Source organism: Tiliqua scincoides, chromosome 8 (genome assembly GCF_035046505.1).
Source record: "Tiliqua scincoides isolate rTilSci1 chromosome 8, rTilSci1.hap2, whole genome shotgun sequence".
In the NCBI taxonomy this organism is placed as follows: domain Eukaryota; kingdom Metazoa; phylum Chordata; class Lepidosauria; order Squamata; family Scincidae; genus Tiliqua; species Tiliqua scincoides.
The window spans coordinates 44,219,569-44,241,756 of NC_089828.1; the positions used below are offsets into that span (position 1 = coordinate 44,219,569).

A 22,188-nucleotide genomic window follows, 5' to 3' on the forward strand; every position below is an offset into this window, starting at 1 on the left:
GCTTTTCTTACTGTTGTAGAGAGGCTGTCAGCAATTAGAACCCCTGCTTTTGCCTAGCTCAGCTAAAAAATAGAATGATCACTTACATGATCTCTCTACAACAGTAAGAAAAGCAGTTTTTAAAACTGATTTTAAAGAGATGCATTTTCCCCTTTCTCCAGGGATCAGCACATTCCTTCTCATTTGCAGGGGCCATTCATGTTGAGTCAGATTCGTGCATAAAAAATCCGTGTATAACAAGGTTGGACCTGTATTTGCTTTCTCTGAACTCCCTCAATACCTCAGCCATTTTAGTCTTCAAAAGTAATGATTATTGAGTAGTAAATGTTTAAATATGTGATGGATACATTTTAAATGTTTTCAAAAGTTATTTTTATTTTCAACAGCTTTACAAGGAGGATTTCATAATAACTTGTTCTCATATGTTCTTGATAGATAATATTGGGCCTCTGTTTTCTGTGGTTCCAGGATAGGTCTGTTTCTTACTGCTGGGGAGCTCCTCCTCTTGCTAGCCAGGCAGAGTCACATGTAGAAAGCATACCCATAGGAAGAGTTCCTCTCTGAACCTCCGACTAGCTCTGCCTGACTAAACAGCAACATGAACTTTGCTCGATGTCTGCTCAGATTTGGAATTCTCCAGGAAAGTCTTTTTCAGTCTCAAGGTCTGACCACAGCTAACTTTGGCTTGCCAAAAGAAAGTCCATAAGATATCGCTATCCACTACTCTTCTAGCAGATTCCTGAATGGATACAGTACTCAAATCAGAGTTATGGCATCCATTGAGATCACACAGAGGAACACCTGGCTCAGGCCCTCAAATGCAGATGTCAGGATGATCATAGTCCTGAAATGTGGCTAAATTGGAGGATGCAGAAACTTCACTTTAAGTTGGAACCTCTGCAGTGTTGAGACAGAGAGATTTCCTAGCATCACTAGACCTACCTCTACATTCCTATAGGCTTTCTCATAGGAGATTTCTATATCTCAAAAACATCCAAATACAATTCCAAATTGCAAATTGGGGGTCCAAGATGTGTACCACACCATTGTCTCCAGGAATATGGCTTCATCATCAACAGGATTAAGACCTCACTATCACCCAGTCAGAGGACAGTGCACTTGGAGGTACTACTGGATATAGGGAACAACAAATTCTGTCTTTCCCTGAAATCCCAACACAGATCACCAGCCTCATATCATCACAAAGGATCACCACACTGTTCTCACTTTAGCCAAACTCTAGCTACGTTGGCATCATGACATATTTTGGACATAGTTCCATGCTCAGGCCCTCCAGTGTTTAATTCTCCCAATTCAGAATCTTGTCACCAGCAAGAAACATCAAATGATGCATGTTCCCTGGTTAGTCCTAAACAACCTGTAGTGCTGGCTGTCCCATGGACTGATCCATAATCACCCATGGGTTTTAATCACCACCAGTGTCAGTCTGCTGGGATGGGAAAAGGGCACATCTTCAGAATTCAGTAGCTGAGAGTACTTAGTTTGATTCAGAAGTAGTGAGAAGCATACACTTCTTGGTGCTCAGGGCCATCATCTTGGCACTCAAAACCTTACAGAGCCAGATCCCAAATGTGCTGGTTTACATGAACAATGTCTCAGCGAAAGCTTATGTGAACAGACACGGAGAAACCAGATCTCTGTCACTTCACAGGGAGACAAGCAAGGTCTTCAATTGGGTGAAGACCCACCTGCAGTCCATAAAAACAGAACATGTCATAGGTAAAGCCAACATGACAGTGGACTGGCCCAGCTGGCAGACACCTTATCAGTTAAATGTCACTTGAATACAGTAGTGTTCTTGCTGGGCTGCAGACACTGAGACACATCTCAGACACTGAGATGAAGAACTTGGATCTATTTGTTCACTCAGAAAGCACAGGTCAAGAGATTGTTATTGAGGTTCGAGTCAGAACAGTCCTATGACATGCCTTCCTTCCATTTTGTTTGGTTCTGACAGTGCTCCCAAAGATCAAGGAACAGTAGTGGTCCTCATTGACCACTACTGAAGATAGTCATCATTGCTCTACACAGGCCCAGAAGACATGATCAAGATGTTGTTCCAACCACTATGACAGCTGCTCCCAAGGACTGTTGATACTGGACCTGTTCTTCATCAGCAATTACTCTCGTACATGGAGATTGAGCAGTGGTGCCTATGTCCTTAGCTTACTTGGAGACAGATACGATTACCTTATTATCAGAAGGGAGTCAACAACCAGGAGTACATCACCTGGCAGACTTTCATCTCAGTGCTGAAGGAAATGGCTGCAGTGTGACCCACCAGCTGTTCAATATCTTTTTGGAGTTTCTTCAATATCCAGTTTTGCTGATGCAGGAGTAGGCGAGAAGGAAGGGGGATGTGGCCATATGTGAGTTCTGCTGATTTCATCCCCTCTCATCCTGTTCTGCCTCCCTCCTCGCCCCCTCCCCACCCAGAAACACTTCTATTTCTTCCCCTCTCTCCCCCATCCCTCCCACCGCCACTGCCCTTATCACAGACTCACCAGGCACTGTCAGATGATGGCCTCACCTGGCACTCCCACCTGGATCCTAATGCTACCACTGGTAGAACATGTGTTCCACCAGCAGGGTGGTTTAGTCTACCTACTCTGGCTGGATCAGTGGTTCAGTCTACCTACCCTGGATAGCATAAGGCATAGGGTTGGAGGTTTAGGCAATTTGAGCAGGCTGTGAGTTGTCCTTCTATCCTATTTTCTCTCTTCATGTTACTTGCTACTTGTCCATGTTGCTGCAAGAAGGGACTTCTCAGACCAGCCTGGGAATCAGAGGTGCTTGATTGATTCAATATCGTGATTGATGCCATTATGAAGAACGCTTTCGAAGATAGGAGCAGAGTTCAGTAAACATAAACAACTTCCTGACAAACTTGATGTTCGCAGACGATAGAACCATATTTGCTGACACAGATGCAGAAGCCACCATCTTCATTTGCCACGTGTTCACATCGCCCAATCCTACAGTCCAAGAATCAGTGCAGATAAGACTGAAATTATGACCACAAATGGACTGCAGACCAACGTTCACATCATTGGAGTTCAAATTGAGCAGCTTTCAGGAATTCAAATACCTGGGATCGATGGTACAGGAGAAAAAAAAAGGTGCATCCTTCACCAAAGTCAGAGCAGGATTGGCCAGGCAACAGTAGCATTTGCCATGCTCAAAATGGTGTCTTTGGAAGGTCAATATTTCCATCAAGACCAAAATTCACCTCTTCTGAACACTGATGTTGCCAGTATTCTATATGGATCGGAAACATGGACTCTGCAAATCAGACATGAACAAGCTTGAGGTCTTCAAAACAAGATGCTTGAGACAGATCCTGGATATCTGTCTTCATGATTGCCATCGTAACAAGACAATTTGGATATGATGCGATCACCAACCATCAGTTGAAGAGCAAATCCAAAAACGCAGACGGCAATGGTTTGGCCATATCTGCAGAATGAACACCAGTTGGCTGCGACAGAAGCTTCTTTGGTGAGAACAAATTCCCTACTGTAAGGTACAACGGGCAGCAACAAAGAAAATGTGGTACAAATACATTGAGGAAGACCTAAGGAACCAGCAATTGACCATCAACAAGGTGAGAATTATTGCCAACAGTTGTAAAGAGTGGAAGCATGTCAGGAATGAAACATGGATCCCAGCAGCACCTACAGCAGTGTATTGGCTGAGAGGGCAACCTGTTCCTTGAGTGCCAGCTAGAGACTGAAGAAGAGGAAGAAGAGGAAGAAGAAGCAGTCTCTGACTACCAAGAGGAGCAGCAAAAGACTGACCCTGAAACCACAGAAAGGGAAATTCACAGATAAGTTAGAAGTCCCCTATTACCCACAAATGTTTTGCAGACCATTTGAACTATGGCTCATTCCTATCCATCAGAAACTCTGACGCAAAATGCAATTTGCCAGTGCAAGCTGCCATGCAACCCATGGATCTGGTTAGCACTGTTAGCACACTCCTATACATGTCCACTCAAATGTGATGCCCATTACATTCGGAACTCACTCCCAGTAAGGATAGGATTGCATTCTGTGTTGGTAGCCTTGCAACAGATGCATTGTCATGTCATCCTAGGCATGTCCACTCACTGAACACAATGGAGTATACGTCTGCATAAGCATGCAAGTGATTGTACTGTGTGTGTTGGTTACACTTGGCTCTCTGAGCATGCACAGCTTGGTTGTTAGGCTGTCTGTGCAAATGTGAGGCTTGGTTGCGAGGCTGTCTCTGCACATGTGCAAATCATGTGCAGCTTCTTTTCTCCTCTGGGCCTTGCTTCTTTTGTTCCTTCCCTGTGTGTGTGCACTGGTGGCTCCTGCCTTGGGCTTTCCCTTGGGATACGGCAGAGTTGCCAGCACAGGAGTTTATTTATGCTGAGTTGGGGTCCGTACGGGGTGAATGCTGTTATAGAGTATAAATTATCACCTTATAAAGCTTAGAATCCTTTATTGACTGGTCTCTGTACAATCTCTCAGAAGGCTATTGACTGGTCTCTGTACAATCTCTCAGGGTTCTTGGGAAGAGGCCTCCCCTAGATTCTTTATCTGAAGTCTCATAACAAGCAGAGCAAGTTATCTACTAATGAGTTATGTTTCTTGTAATTTTGTTATAACAGCAGGAAAACTTAATAAGCAAGCTCCAATTTAAAAACAAAATCATGGAAACAGAATGATTTTATTTTTAGCTAGCACTTTATGATACTATCACACCAGCACAGACAATATGAGTTTTGGAAACATTTCATGTTGTGTCGTATTCATGCGTACGAATGTATGCAGGGGTTGCCTCAATTTCTTCACAGGCTTGAACTCTAATAGAAGCATTTACACTTCATTGCTTCTTTTCACATACTCACTCATCTCAGCATCTGCAATTTTGACAAAATCTTGGAAAGTTTGTTGTTCTAAAACAGTTGCTGGCCTTACTGAAACACACCTGAAGAGCTTCTGTTTTGTGTCATAGTTTCCCATGCACCGGTGGGCTCGACCTCTGATTAATCTTGGGAGCTCTCGATCCTGTTATAAGAAGAAGACAAAAGGGTTATTTTCCTTCTTTTCTTACCATGAAATGTGCTCCTTAAAATGGAGAAAGCAACAAAGAATTACATTTTACAATAGCAGCTAGCAGCACCTAAATGCCTGTGCCCATCATTACATATTAGTTAAATCCAGGGATTGAATTCTAACTCAAGAAGGAGGCCTTGTGAGCTATTTGGGGAAGAGAGTATAACTTCTGCAGGATCAAAAATTTAGCTGAAATGTAATTTTATAAATATTTCTGTTGTTTTCTGTTAACCTAAATAAAAAGTTCAGTAGTGAAATTCCAAGATAATAATAAGCAGGTTGGTTGGGCTCACCCTTTAAAACAGAGTGGGCCACCATAAATTATACCCCTGGTTAAATAACTTTTAACAAGTTACCAGCAACTGTTTTAAAATAAAATGGTTTGTGGAGAATTCTTGCTTTACAGACAGGCTTCATTCGGGCTTTAGAAATTGACAGGGATGGGAACTTGTGACTCGAGTCCAAATCATAAAATGTGTTTTTTGCTGACTCGTGCAGATCTGAGTCTCAGTGACTCAGGGACTACTTGGGTATGAAGCCACTGACTCAGCACTTGGTCCCCACGCATGCAGACTTGAGTCTGTCTGTGTCTGGGTGGGCTTCCCTACATTTTTAGTGGCGTAAAAGCCCTTATAGAGCCATCATTCAGACTGGGCGAGCAGCAGGAAAGTTCCAGCCAGGAGGGAGGGGAGGATTAATGTTTTGAGCATTGAGCAAGAGGGGGGGAGGTGGGGCATGCTCTCTTGCCCATCGGTCATTGGATGAATTTGATTTGTCTGATTTGTTTCTTTGGATGAGGTAGGGCAGGAGGAGGAACCCAAAGGCGTTCTTGCCTTAAAATTGGCTGGACAACCAGGGAGGGGGAAAAGGGAGATGGGGAAGCCGGGGAGGGGAGAGACAGTTTGTAGCGATCACGCTTTCCAATCACATGGCTTCTTTGGGTTCCATTGTAACTTGGGAGGAGGAAGCCTCATTGAACAACCAGCACAAATGGGACTACTTCTGAGAAAAGTTGCAAAGGATTGGGTAATACAGGTAAGCCTCCCAGCTGCTGCACATGATACTTCTCCCTCTTGCCACTTCTGTCCCTGTTGTCACACAGTCCATCCTACCCCCTCCCATCTTGTTTATAGATGGGATGGGGATATCAGGGGAATATTAAATGAGAATCTCTCTCTCTCTCTCGCACATGCACACACACACAGCATGGCAGCTTCTCCATTTTTTTCCATGGAGCCGTACCTGGCTTTTTAAAGGGAAAGACTCATGACTTAGGGGGCCTGTGCCGGCTCAGAGAGTATTCCGGATCAGGGTCTCTGAGACGAATTTTATCAGGGGGTATCAAATTTCTTTTGGGCCCCTTTGCAAAGGGGGAGCAGTGAAACAGAGCAGGGGAGGGTAGTGACAGGTGGGCAGAATAGGGGCAGGGAGGGGCGAAGCAGGGTGGGGGAAGGAAAAGTCTTTGGAGCCCAGGGCTGCCCACCCATGTGGCATCAGTAGGTCTGATGGCTCCTCCAGGGCAGGAGGTCTGGTCTAGAGGGTAGAGCCTCCATTTGCCTGAAGATTAACATCCACAAGGTCGCCAGTTCGAGGCCACCGGCACCGTGCGACCTTGAAGCAGCTGGCAAGCTGCAGCTGAGCTGTTCCATCTGCTCGGAGCGGGGGAGGATGGAGGCCAGAATGTTAAACCAGATCGGAGTGTAACATCTTGAATGTGGTGGTTCTTGAAAGAGAGAACCTTCTTTCAATTTGTAAAAATCCCTGCGTGGATTTAATAAGCCTGCCTGTGTAAACCGCCTTGAATAAAGTCTTGACTAAAGACCAAGAAAGGCGGTATATAAATACTGTATATTATTATTATTATTATTATTATTATTATTATTATTATTATTATTATTATTATTATTATTATTATTATCAGTAGTGTCCCCAGCATCCCCAGTCATGGTAGATGACAACAAGTCTGGGCAACAAGTCTGAGTAGATAGGAAAATGTCAGATCCCTGGAAATTTCTGGGCCCCCTTCTTTGGCTCCTGGGCCCCCCTTTTGACCTTGGTTGCGGGTACAAATTACCCCCTTTACTCCCCTCTCCTAGACTCTGCTCTGGATTATGTTCTAAGGTGTTTCTGACTACAGGCTACTGGCTTAATATGTTTGTGCTCATTAACGTGACTTCTGAATGCCCTTATCATCTGGATGGAGATCCACCATTTTGCGTAACGTAGTAACACCATAATTGACCAACTGAAAACTTGTCATGGGCTGTGTATGTTCTTTACCAAAAAGAATCCAGATTTTACAAACAGGAAATCCAAGTTTTATAATATAATTATTGGTGACTCCTTTGTCACACATGGTACATCCTTGGGTAAACATGGAAAATACTTACAGTCTCATAGAACACACAGGACACACTCTCCTTTCCATCTCTCAGAAGGAATGTCTTTGCACCATACTGTCCAGGTGTGACTGCTGAATCCAAAATGCCTGATGGATATAAAGCAGAATATATACACTGCATTTGTACCCATGTTGGCCTAATGTATTTTAGAAATAAATGTATTTTATATATGTATATTTGTTTGGCTTTGTAAGAAGATATCAGTAAGTACCAATCTTGTCTGTTACCATTTCATTGATTAAGCTATTTGCTTATTTGATTTCAGAATTAAGATTCCGCTACTTACAGCACAATCCTATGCATGTCCACACAGAAGTAGGTATGTCTTATTGAATTCATTGGAACTTACTCCCAGAAAAGCGTGCATAGGATTGCAGCTTTAGATTGCATCAATTAAAATAATTTTATTCAGGGTAAGGTACATAGCTATTTGTTTACTTTGCCAGCATATTGTTATGTTACTGTCTTTGCAAAGGCATGGGAGTCTTCTAGAGATTCAGAAAGAAAGATTCAGAAAAACTTCTTGAGAAGGGAGAAACTCTTTTTGGGCACAATCCAACCAGGTCTACTCAGAAGTAAGTCTTATTGTGTTCAATGGGACTTACTCCCAGGAAAGTGAGGTTAGGATTGCAGCCTTAGAGACTACTGAAAAGGAGGAGAGGGAAGGGCACCTAGGAGAGAGTGGTTCTCATTAGCAGGGCAATGCTAATCAGTGGCTAAACTAATCTTCCCAAGAAGCAAGGAGGAGAGTGTATCTTCAACACACTGTGAGAGAATTCACTTCACCCAACATCTGTTTGTTCTCTAGTGCAAGAGTTCCCAACATGTTTTCACTTTAATTCCCCTTGGCAGCCCATTTCTATAAATTGTACCCCTTATATTAGCCCCGCAAGGCATTCTAATACAGACCTGCCTTTTCCCACCATTATTAAATTCCTTTTCAAGTACCCCTGAAGGTCCTAGCAAGTACCCCTAGGGGTACACGTACCCCAGGTTGGGAATCATTGCTCTAGTGTGAAGTTTGCTGATTTTAAATCTAGATTTTAGTCTTCCACCTCCTTACATTCAGTTTATTCCAGGGTGGATTTTGAGTCATGTAGAGATATTCATTTGTTGTATTGCTATCTAATCATGCTCCCTGCTGAGATAGCTGATGAATGAAACACTACAAAATTATTTTCAGCTTTCCTGGATTTATAGTGCCTGTATTCTTAACTGCGTCAACAAAATCTTACCCAACCAAAATACTTACCCATCACCTCAAATAACAGGGGGATTTTATTAGTGTATTGACTCCAGTGTTTCATACTTTCAATAACAACAGATAAAATTCTGAGAGAGTTGTCTTTTTCTTTCAATTTGAGCTGATATTCTGGCACATTCTATCACATGGAGACAAATGAAAATTCAAGTCAGTGAAAACCTTTGCAATATGTGGGTTCAGGTGAGTGTAATACTACTGTATTACACAGTAGTTATTATTCACTGATATTTAAAATGATAATTCTTATATTTGCTTTTCTACCTTCTTAACCTTATTTTTGTGATACCCTGGTCAGGGGGATAAGGATACACAATAGTGTTATCTTTCTGCCCTGAACTGAGGAAAACAATGTCACAATTTTCAAGTGACTTCTTCCAGGGCAATTTCACAAACTGGTGTAAAAACTGCTGCTCCTTCAAGGGCAAATTATCTAAAAACATCAATCCTGTGCAAGACTGATATTTTTTATGTGCTCAGAAACCTGGAAAATTACTGCCCAAAAGACAGAAATAGCACAAGCATGCTTGAAAGCCTAGATTTATATAAACATGCACGATTGGTTTAATTGTAAGTAGTCATACTGAACTGGTTGAAAAGCAGTGGGTAAAGGTCCATTACTAACGAACTTTCAGCACTGATGCAGCCCCGAGGTAAGGGAAAAATATTCTCTTATCTCATGGCAGCCTCTATGACTACCCCCCACCCACAGCAGGATGCAGTACACACCCCATTGGCATGACTGCATCAGTGCTGGCAAGTTGAATAGGATTGGGCTCTAAGTGGTGGTGTTGTTGTTGTTGATGATGATGATGATAATAATAATAATTAATAATAAAGGAGCAACAATTTCCTAAAACACACATGTACATAAAAGTTCTTTTAAAATGGATATCAGTTTAGAAATAAACATTGTTAACACAACTGCTTGTATTCATTTATTAATATTTCTTAATATGTATGGGGCATGGAGTAAATGGGGCAGAAAGCATTGCTACTGTTGGTTGGGTAGGTGAAATAATTCCTGCTCAAAGATAAGAAACAATTGTTTCCTGTGGTGGCTTTATTTACTGTTCCATCAAAATTGCTTAATAGTTTAGGGCCCAATTCTATCCAATTTTCCAGGCCAGTGTAGCCGTGCCAATGGGGTGTGCACTGCATCCTGTGGTGGGGAGGCAGTCACAGAGGCCTCCCCAAGGTATGGGACCATTTGTTCCCTTACTTTGGGGCTGCATTGCAGCTGCACCAGTGCTGAAAAGTTGGATAGGATTGAGCCCTAAGTCTAAATCGGTCATTCTTTTCAGAAATAAGAAAAATTTTAAAAATACATATAAGAGTGAATAATGTACCTGCTTCATGTAACATATTTATTAACCAACAATTATCTTATAGAAGATATCAATACATGTAAAGGGGTTTGAAAAAATGCAACCCCAAAAATAGATCAGTGAGTTACCTGAATCTTTTTGTCCACTTGAGTGTGATAAGTATTATTTGGATTAACTTTTTGTTGGTACAGATTGTGCTTAAATTTATAGGATGTACTCTGACCCTGAAGCCCTTTCAACATGGCATTTGAGCCAACTGGCTGTTGAACTGCAGCTGAATAGTTGTGCTCTCTTGCTCCTGCCTTGGTACTCTGTGAAGCTTTTGGATGGCCAGGTAATAACTCCTGTTGCTCTAGGAATTCAGTTCCCATCACACAATCTAAGCTGTCGTCAAGTGCTGGAATCATTCTGTTTTCCGTTCTGTTGCCAAAAGCTGGGTAGTCATTTCTTTTCCAAGCATTAGCCCTAGCATTATTCTCTTCTAGTCTATAATGAAAGAATTTGTATGGCTTTAAACACACACACACACACACACACACACACACACACACACACCCTGAGATAACATGCTCTATGCTATCTCGGTCACACCAGGTGCTTGGTGCTCACCCTTCCCCCACATCCATGGCAGGTGCCATTTCCCTTTACTCACCAGGAGTTCAACATGTAACCTTCCCTGCTCCACACTGCTCTTGTTTGGTATTGGTTCACAGCTTCCGTTCATATCAAAGAGAAGCAACACGGAACAGGTAAACTGTGATCCTGGTAAGTAAACTAAAAGGAAGTGGGATCCAAATTGCTTTGCCCTGCCTATTTGGTGTTTTGAAAGCATCAAGTAGGCAAGGAGAGGTGATCTGAAGTGTAGCAGTCTTTTTTTCCTCTTCTTTCAGTAGTGCTAGAGGGAGTGGAGGAGGGAGTTTCCTTACTTTTTCACCACAATCCACAAGCCATCGCACAGATAACACATCCCTTTAAAAGCCACTTCAGTATGGAGCAAAGGGAGAGTAGCAAAGCACTCCTTCCTCACATTTTCCCTTTAACTTTAAAATCCAAGCAAGCTCAGAATATGGGAAGGGAATGATCTGACTCTTGCTTGTGCTGAGTGAGTGGGGAGCAGACAAATGTGGATTGTGTCCACAGTGGGGTGGAGGGAGGCAGTTGCACATTTTGGGTGAAGAGCACCCCAAATCAGCCACTCCCATCACCCACCACTGGTGCATCTTATTTGCCGGGTGCTGTAAACATGCTTTACAGCATGTTTATGGCACTCAGCGCCAGCACTGGCTGAGTTCAGGACTAGGCCCTAAATGTCTGAATTAGGAGTATGGACCAAGTGAATTGTTTCATAAACAGAAAAGCATTGAAATATGTAAGTCGAAAAGCTATATCTAGGGATTACAGTGAACAAAGTTTCACGCCCAGTTAAAATTTTTACTATCAGTATGAACAATATTGTTAACTCAATTATAAACAATGTTTTTTTTTCTTTTTGTTCAGAAATGATACCAACCGCCAGTCGTTCAAGCTCCTTCCTCTACTTGATCCAACAGGCTTAGATGTGTTTTGATGCATTAACAGCAAAGGTGGCATAGACAGCTCTGTTTGGCTTCAAAGAAATACATTACCATGAATAATGGAGGTACTGAGAGTTTTGTTTGTAATATAAGCAGCATTCATTTCTATAATTTTTAGGAAAATTAATTTCAGGAGTTCAATGAATGAAAATATTGGAACTTTAGATTAATATTAAATATTCATTTTTCTTACATACTTGGTGCCTGAAGTTTTCTGTAATTTAGTTGGTTCAGGCTTTGTAGTTTCCCAGCCAAAATCTTTAAAAGTGAAAAGACATGGAATGGTTAATTAAAAGCTAGTTCACAATCTTGAAATAGTAAATATGAGATTTGCAAAAACATGCATGCACTGTACTGTATTTCTCTATTAACGTCATTGTTGGGAATTTTCCTCCAATTCAAAAATGCTCCCCAACTGTAGATTGGGACCCACCAGTGGGTCATGACCTGATTTTTGGTGGGTCACAAAACTGACAAGCTGACAGCCAACAAGGAAAATGTTTTGAGCCGTACGGAAAATGAAACTGAGCCTCTGTGTCTTGGTCCACTGCAAAGGGAAATGCAAGGCCACCAGAATGGTGCTGATCCTATAAATGTAGAGCTCTAGAAAAACTCCAGAAGGCAGTCCCCCCATAGTAAAAAAGCTAAAAACAGAGGCTTGAGTATCTGGTAAAGTGAAACTTTTTAATAGTCTCATGAAGCTAGCTAGGTCCCGACAGAATGTCATTTTAAAAAGTGGGTCCCAGTACTAAAACATTTGGGAACCATTGCTCTATGCTCACACAGGACATTATCTTAACATTTAAGATAATGAAATTTATCAGAAATCTCCATGTATAAGCTAGAGGCTGGAGCCCCCAACCCCTTTTGAATTACAGTCAAATGTAACCTTCAAACATTATGGAAGTACCATGGGAGATGTTTTTCTTTGGGTTCATCCCACAGCATTCATGTAACTAAATGTAGAAAAGGCCTGCAACTACATGAGATTAGTTGCATGAGTTCTCCACCCCCATAGCAGAACTGTAACCTCTTTAAAGGGCATCTATGATAAATTGTCTCATTGGATCAGACTGAAGGTACATCTAATCCACCTTTCTGTCTCCATTTGTAGCCAATCAGATGCACCTGGGTTGGAAGCTCACAAGAAGACCATATCAGCCAAACTTTCCCCAGCATTTGAACATGAGAAGTATGCTGCCTATGAACATTGGGTTTCAATTTAGTTGTTACAGCTCATAGCCACAGAGACTTATAACCTCTTAGTATAATTGTTTATAAACTGTTGCCATTATAATCTGTTGGTTTCCTATTTCTTTGTGGGTAACATGCCCAGTACAATATGAATGTATTATTTGAAAAGACTGGGTAAACAATTATTTTATGGTTGCTATGATACATTACCATTTTCCAAAGACAGCACTGTAAAAGCACAAAGCAGACCTTGCTTCACTATACTTTTTTTCTTTCAACTAACAATGATATAATTAATTGTTATTACAATAATTAATCTTGGCAGAATTCTGCATAGTAGCCTTTTCAAGCATATTAGAAATGACAGGTCTCTCATCTACAGAAGCACAATAGCACACTAGAAACTTTCCTTCCTGTAACATGGACCTGTGTCAGCTGAAAGAAAAAGGGCATAGTTTCAAGAGGCTCCATTTAAATGCCAACTTTCCACTTTAATCCATGATGACAAGAAACTAATCCAAATCTCAGTTGTATACTAGACAATTTTACTCAGCACAGGATGTTTGCCACTAATGTATCTCCAGAAATTCTGAATATTTTTACAATGGATAAAATTTGGTTATATCCATTTTATTTAAATGCTCAAGTAAAAAAGAAGAAAAAGAAGCAACAACATATACCTGTTAACATGGTAGAAAAGTCCAAAGTATTCGCTGAATTGCTGGTACTTGGTTCATTTTTAAGTGGATTTGAAGTGAGTGGTTGTCTGTTTCTTTTTTTCTGGTTAAATAGTGGCACTGGTAAACAACCTAGAATTCAGAATTGCAACTTATATTACCAGTAAGCTAACATAAGGTACTGTTAGTAAGCTAAACTATTAGTAAACTCAATAATAGCATTGAAGCTATGAAATACCCCCCCCCATAAGATCCACCTCAATTTTTGAATTTTGAGAGAAGGAAGGCAAAGGGAGCAAATGAGAGGCACCAGTTATTTTTTTCCTGAGCCCTATCAATATATATGGTGCCTCACAGGTGATATAACAAAAAGGCTCCCTGTCTTGAGTTTCTCTCCCATATAGCTGAATGGGTGACATCCACTCATCTGTGGACAAAGGGTTACTCTTGAGGTTACATGGGGGGCGGTCTGCTTGCTACCCTGAAAAGGCCTGGGAGCTATTTTGTATGGCACCTCCCCCTGGGATCCCTGCAATATACTGGCCAGCATCTGCATACATCCCATCCAGCGTAACAATGGACACTCTGCTAATTATTTTGAAAATTCTGTACACTGACTCCTTGAGTTTACATTGTCCAAATTACTGGTGTCCACATTACAGAAGGCTGCATTGACACTTGATGAGTATGTGCAGGTACATTAGCACAGAACTAGAAAGAAACAGATGGCTTGACTTGCACACATTTCAGCTTAAGTACAGATCCTTGGAACCTAACTGTATGTAAGTAGGGGATGGGTTAGTGTACTATCAGTACCTGCTGTATTGCGAGTTGAACTATCATTGAAATTCCTCTTCATTTTTTTTTTTCAAAGGATCTGTACAAAAAGAAAATAATTTACCATTCCCCCCCTCTTTTTCTATATATGACATGGAAATCTGACAGTTGTAAAAAATTTGAGCAGAGCATGGGGGGCAATTCACAAAATAAGCTGCCCAACCACCACCAGCCCATTGCCTGAGTGGACATGAGTGCGCAACTCATCCCACCCACTTTGTGAACCGTCATGCTGCTGCAAAGTCATTTGGAGCAGAATATCACAATTGCAGTTAGTTTATAAATGAGGTGATTAACCAGCCCGATGAAATTTACAGTATTGCAAAATCATGTTAAAGCTGCCAGCAATTTCTGTCTGGTCATTCACTTTATTATTTTTTACATATATATGTGTATTGCAGGGACGTGTGGTGGGTAGGGAGGTAGGTGAGGCAGAGCCTTCCCACTGGAGTGCTTCAAAAAGTGCCACTGCTATGTGCGTGGGTTGTGTGTGTGTGTGTGTGCATCTCACATGCCGGTGGTGCTTTTTGAAGGACTCTAGTGGGGAGGCTCGGTCTCACCTTCCTCCCCACCCATTGCACATCCCTGGTGTATTAGCTATCTCAAATGTGCATTGGCTATCTAAAGCAGGGGTCTCTAAACCCTGGCCCGGGGGCCAGATGCGGCCCGTGGAGAGCTTCTATCCAGCCTACAGCCAGCCTCTGATCCCCTGAGAGCCTCTGGGTCAGTTTACCAAACACAACCAGAGCTGTGCTTATGGGGTGGGGGAATGGGGGTCCATTTACGAGTGTGGTTTATTTCTTGGGCTGTGTTCATGCTTGGAGAAATCCTGGACATTTGAGCCCATTCATTCAAGTGCCATCTCTAATGTATTTATTTAAATTTTATATTTATTTTTCTAACCCTCGACACTGTGCCAGATATCTGATGTGGCCCTTCAACCAAAAAGTTTAGATACCCCTGATCTAAAGCATGGAATATACAGTAGTCTCCAAGATTAAATTGATAACCTTTGTGCATATTAGGAAAATAAGACGATAGCTGTTTGGGCATTTTTAAATTCAAATAGCAAAATGCAAGATATTTATCCCAATGTTCTGTTAAAACCACTACAATTTATGATTGTATGATTAATTTATCGACTTTATCTACATTTATCTACTTGAGTCTATAAAGAAAAATAAGGGGCACTTTAGATTGCCATGCTTTGCTGTTCTGGAAGAAGGCATTGTTTAAATTTGGAAATTTCCCTAAAGATGTAAGATAATCTAGATAGATAAATTTTATCAAATATAATTAATCTGAGTGAGGCATAATGCTAACTAGAAGACAATCTTGTTTACTTGTGAGAATGTCTGTTAAGCAGAGGACCTATGAACTCTTTTATATAGTAATTGTGGCATTTGTTTAACTGGTTAAAAAACAAAACAACTTGTAACCAGTTTGTTTAATCAGTTAAACCAGTTCTGATTTATATTAACATGTTGGATCTGTGTTTGGTTTTTACGCTGGCTTTTTTATTCTTTAAAAAATGTGCTTTTGTGCTGAGGAGAAGGGAGGCAGGTGGAAATCCAGTGACTGAGGAAAAAACACGATTTAAAACTAGAGAATAGTAAAAATGTACACTACAATAAAGAAATAAGTGACAGTTTTAAAAGCAGGGTGCGTATACTAATGGCCATGTGTAAACCAAAATCCTGAGGAAAAACTAGTATTATAAGCTGAGGTAAAAGCACACCAGAGAGTCAGTCCGTGGCCCTCCAATAGCTTTCTATAGTACAAAACTGTGGGTCGGAATGGCAGGAAACTCCCTAAATCCACTAGCACAAAGCAAAGGGGGAGCTAAATTCATTTAGCGTAAGGCTGAGGATAGGGAGATAATGACAGGAAAATGCCCTCAGCGGGAACTTGTCTGAGAGTCCCAGGGAGTGAGTGTTCATTTGAGGTGCCTTTTCTTTCTCACAGCACTCTGAGGCAACACTTTTTTTACCTCAGCTAGACTGCCCTGTTTGCTGGTGTTGCTATGGCTCCCTCTGTCAGGGACATGTGATGGGTGGGGAGGCAGGTGAGGCAGAGCCTCCCCACCGGAGTCCTTTGAAAAGCGCCGCTGCTATGTGAGGCACCCAAGCAGTCACAGTTTTCGAAGGACTCCAGTAGGGAGGCTGTGCCTCACCTGCCTCCCCACCCACTGCACGTCCCTGCTCTGTGTGTGGTATGTGGCATATATGCCCCCATTGTCCCCCACACACAAGTACACTGGAAAAGGGACTGGCCTCAACCTCTGTGTACTGTCCCTGTGAAACTATGAGGCAAAGACTTGAGGGGTTCTCTCTCCCCCCCCCCCACTGCATTCAGAATTATTTAGGGAGCAAATAGTACAGTATTAGGATTAGAAACAGTGTTTCAAAGTTTACAGAGTGCAGAGGAAAAGGGACAAGGATGTTAAACAGAAGGGGCAACGTATACAAAGAAACACACATTTTTCCTTCCTGTCTTTGCGTAGTGATATCAAGAGGTGGCACCATCAGTCCCTGAGGGGAAAAGGCAGGACAGCAATCAAACCTAAAGACTGCTAGCCTCCCCCTTTTAACAATATACAGCGTTATGACAACAATTATAAGGGAAATATTGTACAATTACAGGGCAATCTGAATGTTTACTCAGAAATGAGCCCCATTCGGTCCAGTGAGACTTACTCCCAGATAAGTGTGTACTATATAAGATTGAAATAAATGAAATGTACTTCCAAGTAGACTTGTCTAGGACTGTACTATAAGTTTATTTGTTAGGTTCTTCTCTTTTTATCCTCCCTCTTCCTCAGTCAGACCAGAAATTCAACTTATTATTATTTTTTTACCTAAGAGAGAACCCACAGAATATAATGGGCATCTTTTTTAACACACTCTGGTAACCTTGGTCTTCATAAGTTGGTTTTGCAGGGCAGGGTAGGTACATTTTCCTGGATTTGTTTTAAATGGATTTCTTTTTTTTACCCAAGAGAAATCCCACAGAATATAATGGGCATCTTTTTTAACACACTCTGGTACCCTTGGTCTACATAAGTTGGTTTTGCAGGGTTTTGCAGGGCAGGGTGGGTACATTCTGCTGGATTTTTAAAAAAATGGTTTTATTGTTTGTTTTTCATTTATGTTTCGCTGCTGTGAGGCAGCAACAAGCCCATTTTTAGAGAAATAGGTAAATGATGTAAAATAAATTTCATATGTCTCTTGAAAGTTTTGCTCAGGCCAGTTCTAGAACACTCTCAAGTATCTTGTGCGTGACTGGCTCATTACACAGCTGAGCTTGTTTATATATGTCACCTCTAAGCTTCTATTTTTTTTTAAAAAAGGAAATAAATAAAAAGTAATGATAGCGTGTGTGCAGGTATCTCCCCCCAACATAGTTATAGTTTCCAAACTATATAACCTAGTTGAGCTAGCAGTCCTCAGAATGGTAATCAAATAGTCCCATTGAACCCAGAGGGGCTTACTTCCATGTAAACATGTTCAGGATCAAGTTATACATCTGGAACAAAAATTCCAATCCACAGAGCGTAACTAATGCCCTCTATCTCAGATCTCTTAGTGTTACCTTTTAAGCCATTTTTGCCGAATGTTGCATATACGTTGCAACAGGGACCAAATGTGTACACCTGTGGGCTGGGCAGAAATGGGTTAAGCAGGCTTTTGCGTGTGACAGGCAGAAATTCAACAGGTGAAGTGGTTGCCACCATTCCAACAGCTACACCTGTTGATCTCTGCTACGCACATAGAGGAACTTTGCCAGAAAAGGAGGTGGCAACACAATCTTCCCTTGATCCTAATCTTCTTACTTGGTTGGAAATAAGTCTCATTCAGTTCAGTGGAAAAGATGTTCTGTGAAGAATAAGGTAATGAGGTTTCCTCTCTCTCTGTTTTTAAACAGGAACTGAGAGCACTTTGGTTCCCCAAGGCCTTTTAATTATTATGGTTTTTATCAGTCAACACTCTGTAGTCTTTTCTAATGTTTTTAGGATCATGTTCTATTTTTAGAGTATTTTTATTATTGTTTAGTCTATTTATAAATCTGCTAGCCACCTTGTGCTGCCCTCTTATTTAGATGCCCTAATAAATGGTCAATAGTCTCACCCTCACAGGATAAAAAAAAAACCCATGAACAATATAACCAAACAATTTTGAACTGGGAGAAGTGTTTGCTGTTTAAATTAGATGGGTTTTTCCTCCCAAAAGTATTCTTTATTTTTTTGTTTTCATATTTCTGTACTACTTTCTGGTAAAACTCATCCAACCTATTTAAACTGGAGCAGTGCCAGGGGCAGGCTCTGACAGAGGGTCCAAAGTCAGATGGGCCCACCTAGTCAGGCCAACCTCTAAATCCTCAGTATTGGTGGCACTGGTAGTGTCCCATCTTACATCAGGGGTGGGTGCTATGGGAGGCACAGTGTAGGACTTTGCTCGGGGCCCCCAGCAAACTGTGTTTAACCAGAATTATAAAATAAATAAAAATACACAGTCAATAAAACTACAGTACAGTTTTAAATTTGTTATAACAGCTAAATTCTTCATATATACTGTTAATTGTAGATTTGAATTTTTAAAAATGTACAATGTTTAATTGTAGCCTCTGTCCTTGGCTAGAGGGAGTTAAAACATTCTTTGGAAAAAGTCAACCTACTCCAAGAGTTCAAAAGAAGCTCTATGGCTTTCGTCCTAAATTGTGTTTGGAAATGCACGGTGCCCATTCTGTTAGAGTTCTTTACTCGGACACAAACCTCTCGCATGTTGAATGAGGTAAGTCGATCAAATCAATGGCCTGCAATTTGCCAGGCATTTGAAAAGGAATTTTGGACATGTTGTTCTCCTGACAACTGAAGGAATAAAGGACATATATAGAGGCACAGTACAGGCGCTGTGGATTCATATAATATGCTGTATACTTTCCAAAAGTGCTGAGTTATGTTGGTTCTTTACAACTGGTCTGATGATTCACTTGCACTGGCAGTGTGTTAATTAATAGCCTTGGGAAACGAGGGCAAAGGATAGCACAAACAGTACTTTGGTATAAAATATAACTACTCTATCTTGCTTAATAAATTATTTACCACAGTTATTTTTCTACAAACTATGTGATAACTGAAAAACAAAACAAAAATAGACAGAATGTAGTTAAAATACACAGTGTCTCTGTGGGTTAATATGCTGACAGGCTCAGTAAATCCATGCTGTGATAAGTGTATAGTTTTATAGTGTAACTAGATTGACGGTGGAATTAGTTCAAATGTCTTTATTCTTTGCTGAGCTCTCTAATTTTATATCTTATAATTGATCAGTCTTGCGTAGGTGAATTTTTTAATTACCTCGATATAAATCCTGATGAGAGGAAAGCAAATCTTCATAAGCATTCATCCTTTTCTAAGCTCTGAAATATGGCAATTATTTTGTATCTCTGTGGGACGTGGCATGACGGACAGAGGAGACTTTCATACTTTCATGCCAAGCTTTTCATCCAACTGTGTAGGATATTCCCCACCCAACTTGTCTGAATCACCCGTTGTTGTGCTTGGCACTAGAGAGCAGTGAAAGCAACTGGAACAATCTCAGGCATAGGACCTCATCCCACACCAGCAAGTGCCATTTTAAATGCTGCCAGCTTACATGTGGCTCAATCTCCATAAGATGCTCAGTCATGTGAATGTTTTCTCCAAGAGTTTTGGGTTTTTTTTAAAATCCAGAGTCGCTGTAGAAAGTTGCAACTTGGAGTGGACATTTATGGCCAAGAGGGGAAGGAAGAGTACTTATCACTTTCCCTGCAGGTGGGTTTTTTTCCCCTATTAAATCGCCCCTCCATGCTGTTTCTCACACTCAGATCTCTCCCCACCACCACCACACTGCAAAAAAATAGGAGATAATTTCAAGAAGAGAAATGGTCCCTAGGCCCGTCTAGGCTCCCCCCAGTGCCTGAGGTTGGCAGACACATGTCCCTGGTGGTATGCCCTGCTCTCTTCACCCACCTGGCAGCACACTCCTCAGAGACAAGTAACCCAGCACTATGTTCCATGTTCACGCCCATGTTCTGGTAGTTAACGGAAACAATGGATACAGGATTCATGGATATGGGGGTCCCCCTGTACAAGATCCTGGTCATTTTTTTCCTGATAATTTGCCAGCCCTAATTTGAATGATAATGATAATAAAGGGTGGTATCCATAGGACAGGCACTGGTTGAGGGACCACCTAGCCACAGTGACTCCTGAACCCTCAATTCTGGTGGCGATGGTAGCACTCAGTGCACTCTTGGGGGGGTTGTAGGGGTGCCATGGGGGGCCTAGTGCATGGCTTTGTCCAACAGTCCCCAACAACCTGGGAGAAGCATTGATATAATCATACAGGTCCAGCCTATTTATACACAGATTTTTTATACACTGATTTGACTCAACACGAATGGCCAATGCAAATGAGAAGGAATGTGCTAATCCTCAGAGAAGGGGAAAAATGCACCTCTTTACAATCAGTTTAAAAAACTGAACAGTCCTTTAACAGTAGCTTCCTTAATGAGAGAGAGAGAGAGAGAGGGCAGCTGGCTGACAATCCATCAACAACAACAACAACAACAGTATTTATATACCGCTTTTCAACTAAATGTTCACAAAGCGGTTTACAGAGAAAAATCAAATAACTAAATGGCTCCCTGTCCCAAAAGGGCTCACAATCTAAAAAAATCCATCAATCCTTCTCTCTCCAGGCGACCCCTCCCTTCCCCCTGAGCAAGTGAAAGAAAGGTGATCATTTTGCATTGGTGAAGGGAGGGGCTGAGTGAAGCACCTTTGTAAGCACTTGGAGGATGACTGATTGATGGATTGTCTTCTTAATGACTCTTATCTTACATCACAAAGGTCAGCAAGGCTGTTTTTCAATCACCAGAGCAAAGAAACTTTGTTTTTTAAATTGATTTGCTATAGTGTGTTTTTTGCCATCTCTGTGAGTGCTTGGAACAGAACCCATGTGAATAATGAGGCTCAACCTGTATTTATTTTTTCTCAACCGCCTAAGAAACAAGGTACATACACAAAATTAACATTTACAAGTTTCTGCTTACAGGGAAATAGAAAAGGCTAGGGAATAGTAATGGAAGAAGAGAGCCCAGAGATGTAAAGCCAAAATTAGAGCACATTAGGGAAGGTCATGGAGAAATATACACACACACACACACACACACACACACACACACACGTACGTACGTACGTACGTACGTATGTATGTTGAGGCTTGGGAGAGATTGGCTCACACAGATGTCTTGAGGCAACAAATTCCAAAGATAAGGTTCTGCCAAAGAAAATCAACAGACATAGGAGTGGTCTAACTAGTGCTTAAAGAAACTTGTGCTCTTGGAAGAGTATAAGAAGAAAGACAGAAAGAAGCAAAAGAGTTCAGGCATTTCAGAGGCAGCCATCTCTTCCCTCTTGCTTGTGGCAAGTGGAGAGAAAGATGCAAACATGGCATCTGTTTGAACTGTGGTCTGAGAGGCTTTATATTGCATTATGTAGGGAAGAAATATTTCCATATCTGAAGCTACACTTCAGAGCAACCGGGTGCTTTCTTGCCACCTGAGGTGCCCTATGTGGACCAAGGAGGAGTGGGGGACATTTCCTGACATTTGGCAGGAGATGCATTCCAGGCAGCTCTTGCCAAAATTTTTGAAAATGTGCAGCAGTTTGGTTCCATTTCAGAGAAGCTGAAGGGCATGGGTGACCACAGGGACATGAAGGACCAAAGTCAAGGAACTTTAAACCATGCCCTTCTTCAGTGTACTG

General features: G+C 41.5%; 1 protein-coding gene across 1 annotated transcript; it reads right to left on the reverse strand.

The window, feature by feature from the left end:
- Positions 1-4,865: 4,865 nt before the first annotated feature.
- Positions 4,866-14,400, reverse strand: SPATA22 (spermatogenesis associated 22). Its single transcript, XM_066636439.1, has 7 exons — positions 14,358-14,400; positions 13,545-13,673; positions 11,868-11,928; positions 10,225-10,582; positions 8,760-8,889; positions 7,496-7,593; positions 4,866-5,057 (listed from the first exon to the last, which is right to left on the reverse strand). The coding sequence occupies exons 1-7, from the start codon at positions 14,398-14,400 to the stop codon at positions 4,866-4,868; spliced, it is 1,011 nt and encodes a 336-aa protein (XP_066492536.1).
- Between the last annotated feature and the right edge of the window lie 7,788 nt (positions 14,401-22,188).